The sequence below is a fragment of the Eutrema salsugineum genome, unplaced genomic scaffold (genome assembly GCF_000478725.1).
Source record: "Eutrema salsugineum unplaced genomic scaffold, Eutsalg1_0 scaffold_15, whole genome shotgun sequence".
Lineage (NCBI taxonomy): Eukaryota > Viridiplantae > Streptophyta > Magnoliopsida > Brassicales > Brassicaceae > Eutrema > Eutrema salsugineum.
The window spans coordinates 3606414-3618194 of record NW_006256867.1 but is presented as its reverse complement, the minus strand read 5'-3'; the positions used below and the strand labels follow the sequence as shown (position 1 = coordinate 3618194).

At 34.2% G+C, this 11781-nt stretch overlaps 3 protein-coding genes across 3 annotated transcripts in view; all 3 read left to right on the top strand.

Annotated features, from left to right (window-relative positions):
* On the top strand, nt 1-2063 carry LOC18022317 (F-box/kelch-repeat protein At1g64840). Its single transcript, XM_006404939.2, has 2 exons — nt 1-153; nt 667-2063. The coding sequence occupies exons 1-2, from the start codon at nt 126-128 to the stop codon at nt 1836-1838; spliced, it is 1200 nt and encodes a 399-aa protein (XP_006405002.1). The 5' UTR covers nt 1-125; the 3' UTR covers nt 1839-2063.
* A 1869-nt stretch (nt 2064-3932) lies between these two features.
* On the top strand, nt 3933-7716 carry LOC18022316 (ubiquitin carboxyl-terminal hydrolase 19). Its single transcript, XM_006404938.2, has 10 exons — nt 3933-4288; nt 4603-4780; nt 4875-5049; nt 5151-5313; nt 5404-5527; nt 5963-6120; nt 6229-6313; nt 6404-6616; nt 6733-6794; nt 6891-7716. Exons 1-10 carry the CDS (start codon nt 4041-4043, stop codon nt 7363-7365), a joined length of 1881 nt encoding a protein of 626 aa, XP_006405001.1. The 5' UTR covers nt 3933-4040; the 3' UTR covers nt 7366-7716.
* Nucleotides 7717-10743: 3027 nt separating this feature from the next.
* LOC18022365 (probable xyloglucan glycosyltransferase 8) overlaps nt 10744-11781 on the top strand; it is a 3075-nt gene continuing 2037 nt past the window's right edge. The window contains exons 1-2 of the mRNA XM_006404936.2: nt 10744-10834; nt 10910-11781. The exon at nt 10910-11781 is cut by the window's right edge and continues 134 nt beyond it. Of these exons, the coding sequence (XP_006404999.2) occupies nt 11196-11781 (586 nt within the window). The 5' untranslated portion in view covers nt 10744-10834; nt 10910-11195. The remainder of the gene's footprint in view (nt 10835-10909) is intronic.

The following is an 11781-nucleotide window of genomic DNA, read 5'->3' as shown; positions in this document are numbered from 1 at the left end:
AATGGTCGAATCATTTCTCCGACAACTTCTTCTTCCCAATTACAACATGTTTCTGTATTGAGATAGATACTTTTCATCATTGAGACCGAAGCTCAGAGTGGTATTGAACAGTCAACATCTCCGTCATGACTCAATTTCTAACGCAATCGAAAGGTACAGTTTTGTTTTCCCTTGTCCTTACAACAAACTAAATTTGTCGGCTATGGAGTGTAGTAATTTGAATCTATTTTCTTAGAGAATCTTTCTGGGTTTTAGATTAATTCTGCAAAAATGTCACCTTTGGGAGAAGTCGTCTACAATCTTTTGTTTTCTGGGTTCTAAACTTCTGACTGAGGGTTTTGTTACAGATTCTTTCTCTTCCTTTTGTACCGATTTCCTTAATTGTATTTGATTTTAGGGTTTTGAACTTTTGTTTTCAATACTCGTTTAGGAATTGGATTTAATTTTTAGGGTTTTTAAACTTCTGTTTTCAATGTAAGTTTAGGAATGGGATTTAATTTCAGGGTTTTTAAACGTTTATTTTCAATGTTTGTTTAGGAATTGGATTTAATTTTAGGGTTTTTAAACTTTTGTTTTCAATGTTCATTTAGGAATTAGATTTAATCTTTAAGGTTCATGTATATTTATTAATTTAATAAGTTTGTATTTGTAATTTCGAAATTGCAGCTATCAATATAAACATGGCAGAGCCTTCAACGAAAAAGAATATGACAGACTGGACTCAGCTCCCTGAAGAGTTACTTCAAATGATCATCGAGAAACTGAACAACTGTTTCGATGTTGTTAATGCTCGCTCTGTTTGCAGCTCGTGGAGATCTTTATTTCCTTTTCCTTCTTGCTTACTAATCCAAAGTTACTCTCTTCCGACTTATCCTATTGAAAAGCAAGGCTTGTGCTCCCTCGAGAAGATCCCTTTGATTCTCTTTAGAGTCCCAACCGCTGTTGAGTCGGTTTCTGAGTATTTCGTGGGAGGAATATGCCGAGATGAGTCTGGGGATTACATGGAGTTTCCATCTCCTCTTCAGTGCACACTGAGAGTGAAGCTAGCAAGATCTGATTCAGCATTGCAGCTAGCAGGAGCTGGTTTAATGTGGAAGAAGATATTAGACTGTGAGTCAACATGGATGAACACGCGTGGTTGCCAGATCATTAACATGGGCCATCAGTACCAAATAGTTTGTTGGAGTCCTGAAGGGTTGAGAAAATCTGAGAGAGATGTGGCGTATCTTGAGCTAAGCAAGAAGGGAGTAAGTGAGTTCCTCGTGCTTCGCAGCTACTCTAACACTTTGGTTGTGTTCAAAAGTGGTGAAAGGAAGTGGAAGCGAGTTGAGAACGTCCCAGGCTATTCATCCACGGGAGTAGTTTCTTTTAGAGGCAAATTTTATGCAGCCTTTGTTGGACGGGACGTCTTTGTCATCAATCCTCGTTCACTGAAAGCGACCCGCCTAAGGAGGTCCTTGAAGCATAGGGACGCAAAAAACTATCTTGTCCCTATTGGTGATGATGAACTTTTCCTAGTTGAGGAAAACGTGACTCCTATTGATGGAACAACTTTTGGAGTTTTTAGGCTAGATGTAAAAGCTCGTAAATGGGTCGAGGTTAGTGATTTTGGAGACAGAGTGTTTTTTGTTGGATGTTTGGTAAATGTTGCTTGCTCGGTCAAGGAGCTTCCTGATGGTTGTGGTGTGAGTGGGAACTCGATTTTGTTCACTCAGTTAGGTCTTCATATCTCGTTCTATGTATACAGCAGTGGTTGTTGGAGATCCTCAAGTGAGAGTCGTGTGGAGATCATCGTATCTGGATCTCCGGCGTTGGCTTTCAGTGTTCGTGTTAAGTAGCCATATGTCTTTACTTTTGGATACTTGAGATATCTATTGCTTTTGTTTTTGTAAGAGCCAAAACAAACTTATCTTATGACATTAAGTGTAGATTTTGTGCCTCTGATGTCATTTTGTCTGTTCTAAAATATCAACAGAACTTTGATGATGCATGCATTCATGTAAGTGTAGTTTTATTAGGCATGTCTCACTGAAATTCCGCTTTATGGAGAAATTTATGATTTTGAACAAGGTTTTTTTTTTTTTTGGAACGTTGATATTGAACAAGTTGCCACTAAAAATTTTAAAATATTGAGTCTGATAATAGTTTCGAAAACTACTGTTTCTCTAAAAAGTTTTCTTTTCTCATTTGCATCACATATATCTTTTTTTTATATCCGGTTCTTTATTTTATATCGGCTTTCTTTCTTTTTTTTTATGTTTTTTTTTGTAAAACAATTATGTGACGTATTGATTTTGTAGTTCCATATTGAAATCAATAAAATTGTTTTTGCCGTAAGAAAAAAAAAATTATGTGACGTATTGGTAATTTGTTTTGGCATGTTATCTGACTCATATTTTAATTGATCTAGAAAAGACCTATGAAACTTTTTATACGTGATAGTGATAGCCTCTTGAACTTTAACTATAAAACTAGTTAACTTTCCTAGACGCGGGCATAATTTATCTTTGATTGTTTGAAAATCTAATAGTTGTTTGGATTCATTTGGTTTTTATTTTTGAGTATATTTGTTTGTTAGATTTCTTTATACTTTAATATTGGAATACATGATCGTGAAAATAATATAGAATAGAAGAGAGTAAATAAAAACATAATAGTATCCAAATAACTTAGTTGAAATAGTTTTCAGATCTTTTGATCACTATAGACGTAATTTTTTGAAGTACCGTATAAACTTATTCGATTTTGATTACTGTTTTATGAGTTTTAAACATCACAAATAACGTCATCCATTAGTTAGATATATATATTTTCCTTTTTAAAAAACTTTTTTGTTAGAGTTTTTTTTTAAAAAATTTTAGTTTTTTTTTGTTTTGAAACGATATTCCATTACTTTTTAAATAGTTTCCATTTTTTCAACATTTTTGTTAGAATTTTTTTTAATTTCGGAAAAATAAGAAATGGTAAACACTAAGAGATATAGATTCTATTTTTTATATAAAAATGTTTTTGTTACGGTTATATATAATTTCGGTTATATATAATTTTAAATACGGTTTGATTGACTATTAAATTAAACATTAAACCATAATAATTTAGACATTTTTAAATTTTTTTTTGTTATATATAATTTGAAAAACGGTTTGATTGACTATGAAATTAAACATTAAACCATAATAATTTAAATCGGTTTGTTTTAAGTTTTTATACACCATCAGATAAGATCTAATAAAAAAATAACATGTAACTGTAAAATATGGCTAAACGGTCCTTTTACCACCAAAATTCATTCTGGAGCTAACACGTAAACGAAAAGCTGTGAAAATCGTTGTGAGCATGACGTATAAGCAAATCACTACACAAATAAGTATATAGATAGATGATAATTCTCCTATATTATATATGTACTTCCTCTAATTTACAAAGAATGTTATTTAATTTTACACAAAAGAATGTTATTTATACAAAAATGTTATTTTAAGTTTTATATTTGTTTTACTCGTTTTGCACTTCCAATGCAAATTTTTGAACAAAACTCTAATTTAATTTGACTAATTTAGTGTATTAATTAGGAAAATAGAAATTTACTTAGTCTATGAATAATGAGAAATAAATATCTTAGATTAGTTTTTTAATGTGTGAAAAATGCTAGAATGCCACAAATTGTAAAATAGAGGAAATTGTGTGTATACACATCAATCAAATTTACATTATTTTATGATGAAATTATCTATAAATAGTTGTCATTGCTGATAATGTTAAATTAACTAAATTTAGACCAAACAATAGCAATGGAAACAAATAAGAGAAAAAGGAAATATTTTATCTTTTTATTAAAAAAATGTAATTAAGGCCCTCATGTGACTGTAATAAACAAAAGATTTAACAGGTCCCCCCATTCTCTCATTCTTTTTCTAAGTCTAAAACACAACGAGAAAAGAAAAAAAGAAAGAAAAGCTGAGGAGATTCTCGGCATCTCCGAATCGAATCTGAGAGAGAAGAAGCGAAATTAGCTTCGAGATCGATGTTCGAGGAATTAGATGCATGAAGTTGGATTACCGGTGGATCTCAAATTCTTCACGCAGCTTGTCTTGACGCTCTTCTTCCTCTCCATCGGTGTCCTCTTCTTTGTCAAACGCACGGCGGCTAAGTACTTCGAGGTCGGCGGCTCCGGTGGTTTCGACAGCGACCACCGCCGAGACTTCATGGTTTCCGACACGTCCGTATGCGCTGTCTGTGGGAAGCTCTCCACCAAGCAATGCTCTCGTTGCAAATCCGTTAAATACTGGTAATCAATCACCTCCTTCACTTTGCAAAAAGATTTATAATTTCTCCGAATTAGGGTTTCTTGATTTGATTTAGACGTAGCTGGATTAGAATTGGAACGATGGTCGTTACTTACTGTCTAGCTCGTGCTTCCGCAGAACAATCTTGATTTTGAAAGTTTTGATTTTTAGGGAATTTTTTAATGAAAGAAACGGTCTTTTACCTTTATAAGTCATCCTCTAGATTATCAAAGTTTCTTGCTTTTGAAAGTTTTGATTTTTAGGATTTTAGTGTAGTTGGATTTGATTCCGTTTTACCTCTGTTCTTTGCTACTAGCTCTGCGGATTGCCAAGCGTCAGATTGGAAATCGGGACATAATCGAAAATGCAATTCATCACCTGTTAGAAGAGATGACCTCGATTTCAAAGCTTCTCTGTTCGGGAATAGGTCTGCTTCTAAGATTGCATTGGTTCCTCAGCTAAGACAAAGCAAGGCTGTCCTCAAGCCAAGAGATGTAATGTGTCTTCTTTTATTCATCTGATCTTTGACAATCTTTCTTGATAGGTTTGATTGTGCAATCTTATTGATTCCGTTTGTATCATGTGCAGGTTCTTTTCCCATACGAAACTTTTGTTAAATATTTTAACTGGGACAAGCCTATATTGGCTCCTTGTGGGCTCATCAATTGTGGAAACAGCTGTTTTGCTAATGTGGTTCTACAATGCCTTTCCTGGACACGCCCTCTTGTTGCATACCTTATGGAGAGAGGCCACAAGAGAGAATGTAAATTTCTATTCGAGGAAAAATTTAATACTTCAAAACTCTTCAATTGGGTTTTCTGTATGCATTTTAACTTAACTTTGCTTCTACGTTTTGTTTGACAGGTCGGCGCAATGATTGGTGCTTTTTCTGTGAATTTGAAACTCATCTCGACAGAGCAAACCTAAGCCGGTTTCCTTTTTCACCAATGAACATTATCTCGAGGTTGCCTAACATTGGTGGAAATCTTGGGTATGGGAGACAGGAAGATGCTCATGAGTTGATGAGGTCAGCAATTTGTTACTCGTTGATTGTAAGCCTAGCGGTGGAGTAGTTGTCAATCTGTCAGCTAATTCTTTTAAACTTCTTGTGATTTAGGTTTGCAATTGACATGATGCAATCTGTTTGCCTCGATGAGTTTGGTGGAGAGAAAGTGGTGCCTCCCCGTGCCCAAGAAACAACACTTATCCAATATATATTTGGCGGTATCCTTCAGTCACAGGTAATGTTTCCTTATCCAATTAGCAGGTCTTGCGTTGTATTTGCAAATTTTAATAATACAATGATGCACAAGTTAGATTTAATACAACAAAGATAGACATTGTGCCGATAAGAGTCATAAGACATGCTAATGTTAGTCTTAGGATATGAATCATCAAATCACTAGGTAATAAGTTGAAAACAGGTTAGCCTAGGCTAGGGCTTGGATTGGATTATTATAAGTTCGAGATAGGTTAGCCTACGGGATGGATTGGATCTTTCTTATCACGTACTCCTAAGAACTTGTAGTGTGAGCAAATTTGAAACTCGCTTTAGTAATTTAGTTGTCTAACATGTTATTCTTTTTTTGTGATGTATTCATCCTGATTATCGTCCTCTCTCTCTCATTCTGTAATTTTTCCTCATTCGCTGCGTTTTTTTTATTTAACTTTTGCAGGTCCAATGTACTGTTTGCAGTAATGTTTCTGATCAATATGAGAATATGATGGATTTAACCGTTGAGATCCACGGGGATGCGGTATCATTGGAGGAATGTCTCGATCAGTTCACAGCTAAAGAGTGGCTTCAGGGAGATAACCTTTACAAATGTGATAGGTATTTATATTTCTTCTGGAGCCTGAATTTTTCTTAACAATAGATATGGTTGGTATGCGAATCTTGTGAATGAACTGTGTTTCTGAAAGTTTGTTCTCTCTTCTTTAGATGTAATGACTATGTGAAGGCATGCAAGCGCCTTTCAATTCGTTGTGCTCCAAATATTCTTACAATTGCCTTAAAAAGATTTCAGGTTACCATCTCTTTTGCTCTCAGTTAGTCTCTTTGCATCTGCATATACCTCTGACATTGGTTGTCTAATAAATCTAAAAACTATGTACAGGGTGGGAGATTCGGTAAACTGAACAAAAGAATCAGTTTTCCTGAGACATTTGATCTTGGCCCTTACATGAGCAGCGGGATGGAAGGATCTGATATATACAAACTCTACGCTGTGATTGTCCATTTAGACATGTTGAATGCCTCGTTTTTCGGCCATTACATATGCTTTGTTAAGGACTTCCGCGGAAACTGGTACAGAATAGACGATTCTCAGGTAAGAATCATCTTTTATGAACTCTTTGTTGTTTTGTTTGCCTATTATGAATGTCAACATGATGAAAAAAGTAGAATTTTCAGAGATCTTCTAATACTGTCTCAAAAAACTCGCAGGTGGCAAAAGTAGAGCTAGAAGATGTCCTTTCTCAACGAGCATACATGCTCCTCTACAGCAGGTGGGCCTTTTACTTGTTGATGAAGAATCTTGCTAGAACAAAGAATCTTGTATTTAGAGAAGTAGCTTTAGTTTATGATTCCTTGTGTTGGTGCAGGGTTCAGACTAGACCATCAAGTCTTAGATCCGAAGAAGTTCAAAAGGAGAAGAAAACAGATGCATTGAACACAGAATCTAGCCAAGGTGGCTCTGTTGAGAGTTCTGGGGTGGGAGCAAATGATACCAGTGTGTCCTCGCTGTGCAATGGCATCATCTCACATTCAGAAGATCGTGAATGCAAAAATGAATCATCATCATCCGCAACTGTCTCTGAAAAAGGAAAAGAAGTTGACGAAAGAGTTGATGCAGTAGATTCCGAGTCAAACCCTTCTATTGAAATGGAACATGAATCTGGAACAGATCATCATCAAGAACAAGAAGAAGCAAATGCGAAAGAAGATCCAACGGTTGAAAATCTGGTTGTTGACACTTCTTGTTCGGACATAACTACCTCATCTCAGTCTGCTGCTACAGACTCCAAACCCTCAGAGAATGAAGATCCAGACACTGAGATGATCGATGCTGCTAAATGAATCCAAAAAACGCTGGTGGAGTCACAACATTTTTTCATGGCTCTTGAAAATCGATAAGGGGAGCTTCTAACTTAACAATAATGCTGGTGAAAAATTACTTTAGACGCTGCGACTTCCCAAGATTGGGGGATCCTGGAATTTCCATATTTAGAAGAAGTCTAGGTTCTTACTGGTGAATTCCCAAGATTGTTACTTAGTGATATGAAATAGAGATTCAGGATCCGGAAGCACGTAGGTAAGCTATTCTTTTGATGTTTATTTGTCTTTTGAAATAGATTCTTACCATTGAACACAAAACTCTAATAGCAAGAAAGATTAATGGAGGAACACAGTGACAACTTTTGTGGCTTATTTTTGTTTGGAAAATTCAGAAAACAAACTAAATTTGATTTTCGACCGGTTTAAAATGGAATCTGGTTTTTGTTTTTTAATTTTATTCACTATGCATCCCAGTCCCTAGTCCCTAGACTGAACCGGCTCAAAAGAAGTTGCCGACAGGCCAGCTTTAGAGATTAAAGACAGCATAAAAAGTTGCCTTTGCTTTCTCAGTTTTTTCGTTTTTCTTTTTATGTAGTTCGTTTTTTGTTAATTAGACACGACTTCAAAGCTAATGTAGGTAGGAAGATCCTATATCAGTGACAGTGCATGCTAGATTGATGCTAGAGAAAAGAAAAATGAGCTACAAATGGGTGAAAACTTTTTTTTATCATCATTGATAATTTGTTTCTGAGAGGAAAGAACAGTGATTAACAAAATTAACTAGATTTTTGTTTGAGTTTTGATTTGGTTTTCTAGACTGTCACGGATGATCGGGTGATGGTGTTTATGAAAGCACCTTTTAGAGTTCGACGGTGTGGAACTAAATTGCTGTGTTAAATAATACGACAAAGAGGGAACCACCATAGTGGTGTCTGAGCTAAATTGATACGTATGTGTTAGATAAAAGTATAAAACGATAGAGGGAACAACCATAGTACGGTGTCTTTAAAAAAACGCTCCAAAACTCAAATCCGAAGTTGACTATGATTAGGTACTTAAATAAGATTAGGTACTTGAATAAGATTAGGTATTACGAGATATACGTATAATGTACTATTCAATTTGAATATTTGGTAATATAGCTAAGTGTATGTATAGGTTAGAAACAATGAAAACACTCAAAAACTAAACTCTGATTAATCTCCGATTTTTTCGCTAAGCACTAGACCGCACCCCGACCTGAGTAGCGCTTTAGCGATATGTTGAATATGGAGTTTAACTGTATAAGATCTTGGACCTAAGAATCAATACAGAACAGTATTGTTTTTTTTTTTTTTTGAGAACGGAACAGTATTGTTTTTTAAAATAGGGAGCGATTTGTAGTTTTATATATATGTGGCTTGATAAGCTATTATGGGTGAAAATAAATGATTTTAAAAATTCTGAAAGTGCGCTTACTTGAGATATGGTGAACTAGAAAAGAAAGAGGAAAAAATCGAAAAAGAAGATGAATAAAGATATGAAACTGATGAGTGATGTTCGAAGACAAGAATGTCTAGAAAAACGTGTATGTTCAGATTACAAGCTTTTTTTTTATTTTTATTTTTTTAAATGTTTCGATCAATTGATTGTCTCTTTTTCTCTTTTGTCAATCATTTCTACGAAAATGTTGATAAAAAAAAAATTGATAACTATCCATAATATACAAATATCAAGTTGTTACGTTCGTTAAATTTGTTAACTGATCATTTTCGTCTACAAAGTCAGAGATCATGGTTACTTTCTTCCTTGTAATTCCTTCGTTTCCATATTTGTTGTATGGACGCAAAACCATTTCACCTAGTGCTAACAAAAATAAGGATCTTTGATGAAAAAAATGAGGAAAATGGTTAGAAAAGTAGGGCACAATCAAACTTTTGTATTTAGGTCAAAAGAGTTCTCAACTTTTTTATTGGCCAAACAAATCTTCAAGTTCCTCGTTTGTCCAAATAAAGTTTTAAATTTGCCTAGACTTGGCTAACTTAGTCCAAAATTAGTCAAGTTCAATGGAGTGTGTTATGTTTGATTAATGCTGGGTCTAATTCGGTCATGTCAACTTAAAATTGGAGATTTATTTGGCCAAAACCAGTAAGTTTGGAAATTTTTAAATGAATAATTATTTTATTTTAAAATCTTACTTTTTCCAATACATGATTAAATGTATTTGTACCGCAAAATATAAAATGGTGCTTATCATTTTATATAAATTTAGAGAAGAAAAGCTTGCATAATTATTTTAAAACTAAAATTAACGAAAGAAGATATATATATATATATATATATATTAACTTATATACTTCATTTATCTTATTTTCTTAAATCTTATTTAAAATATTTAGATTCATAAAATCTAAATCGGCTGACTTACATTTTCTACTTAATTTTTTTCCAATTTAAAATAAATAATTCTTCTCATATAAGATCGTTAATTTACCTTGTAAAATAGACAAGTGTAATGAAATTATCAATGAGTATTTAATTTAATGTGTTGTAAATTTCTATTTTTTTCTATATAATGAGTTACCAGTTTTGAAATATCAAAAGATTTAGATATACTCGGAAATGTTATTTAATATTTTTGGGAAAATATCCTCACCAAATTAATTATGTTACTTGATTGATGATATTTTTGATAATTTAGCAAGATTGCCTATACAACTTCAATCTGGTATATATTCATTAAGGATTTGAATAGTACTGGTTATTAACATATTAAATGCCATAAAAAATGTATAAACGTGCAAAACAAATGAAGATCAAATGGAACAAATGTTGAATGATTATTCGAGATGTACGGTAATATCAATTTTTAACTATGGTTTAATCACTTTAAACCACAAAAACATATTTTGTTTCCTTTAACTTATAATGATCGATAAAAAAAAAAACTGACTCACAACAATTTGTTGTTCCTTTCAAATTTGTTTGTTTCTTTCAAATATTGAATGGTGTTTGATGAAGAGTTTGGGTTTGCACGGTATGTGTTTGTATCAGCTAGAGAAATAAATGTCTTGTAAACAGTGGTCAAATGCAATTGCCACGTCTAAATTATTCAAAACCTAAAACTAGGTTTGTTTACTATTACAAAATCTTCTTAATAATTCATTTGAAGTAAAATTTGTTTAACATTTTGTACCCTTTTTAGAGTACTAGCTTATTCAGCTGTTTACTATAATTTGAATTTTTGTATCAATGATATTTCATCTTTCTAGCTTTTTTTTTTGTTAAATAAGAAAAAAATTGCTTAAAAATGCGTCTCTATGAGGATTCATAATCATGAGATGTTAAAATCCCAACTTTTTTTCTCAGTTTAGGAAAAGGAGATGAATTTGCATCTTGAAGCCATCATTGAGGTAGCTGAAGAGGAAACATTCACATGAAAGTGGAAGGGGTCCTTACAACTTCTTAGATACCTTTCTTCTGCTTCTCTCTCTCTTTCTCACATTGCCAAGTATCAATCTCTACCTCTCTCCACTCTCTTCTCTCTCTCTTGCCAAAACCACTCATTGTCTTTACTCTCTCGCAGGTCACTATTAATGACCCCTTTGAGCTGTTGCTACTTCTTTGTCTGTTTTTCAAAAATGGTTCTTTAGATATCCGGGTTCTTGGATCTGGGTTGTTCAGGTTTCTTTAATATTTTTGTTCCTTACCTCACTCAAAGCTACTCCATTTTCGTTTCCCAAGATGGGTTTTGCTTAATCTTCAACTTCGAGATTTGGGTCTTTCAGGGATTTCTTAACTTTCAACTCTCATCAAGAGATTCAACTTCTTCCCTTTTCGAGTCTCTGCTTCTTTTGGGGAGAAGCTAAAAAATGGCTCCAAGGTTTGATTTTTCAGATTTGTGGGCGAAGGAAACGAGGAGAGGTACACCAGTTGTGGTGAAAATGGAGAATCCCAATTACTCAATCGTTGAAGTAGAGGAGCCAGACGGTGCGTTTAGACCAATGGAGAAGAGTAGAGGCAAGAACGCTAAGCAAGTGACTTGGGTTTTGCTTCTTAAAGCTCACAAAGCCGTTGGATGTCTCACTTGGCTAGCTACAGTCTTCTGGTCTCTCCTTGGTTCGGTCAAGAGACGGCTCAGTTTCACTCACCCATTTGGTTCTGAGAGACTTGGCAGAGACAAATGGCTTTTCTCAGCCATTAAGCTCTTCTTAGCTGCTTCATTGTCGATTCTTGGGTTTGAGTTAGTTGCTTATTACAGAGGCTGGCATTACTTCAAGAACCCTAATCTTCATATACCTATAAGCAAACTTGAGATCCAGAGCTTGTTTCATCTGCTCTATGTTGGTTGGCTGAGCTTAAGAGCTGATTATATCGCTCCTCCAATCAAAGCTCTCTCCAAGTTTTGTATTGTGCTGTTCCTTGTACAGTCTGTAGATCGTTTGATTCTTTGCTTAG

Bases quoted from the DNA above. Each gene is read 5' to 3' on its own strand.
- LOC18022317 (XM_006404939.2), top strand. From the start codon at position 126: ATGACTCAATTTCTAACGCAATCGAAAG. The intron at 154-666 runs GTACAGTTTTGT...TCGAAATTGCAG, and splicing joins ATTTCTAACGCAATCGAAAG to CTATCAATATAAACATGGCA.
- LOC18022316 (XM_006404938.2), top strand. From the start codon at position 4,041: ATGCATGAAGTTGGATTACCGGTGGATCTCAAATTCTTCACGCAGCTT. The intron at 4,289-4,602 runs GTAATCAATCAC...CTTTGCTACTAG, and splicing joins TGCAAATCCGTTAAATACTG to CTCTGCGGATTGCCAAGCGT. The intron at 6,617-6,732 runs GTAAGAATCATC...AAAAACTCGCAG, and splicing joins ACAGAATAGACGATTCTCAG to GTGGCAAAAGTAGAGCTAGA.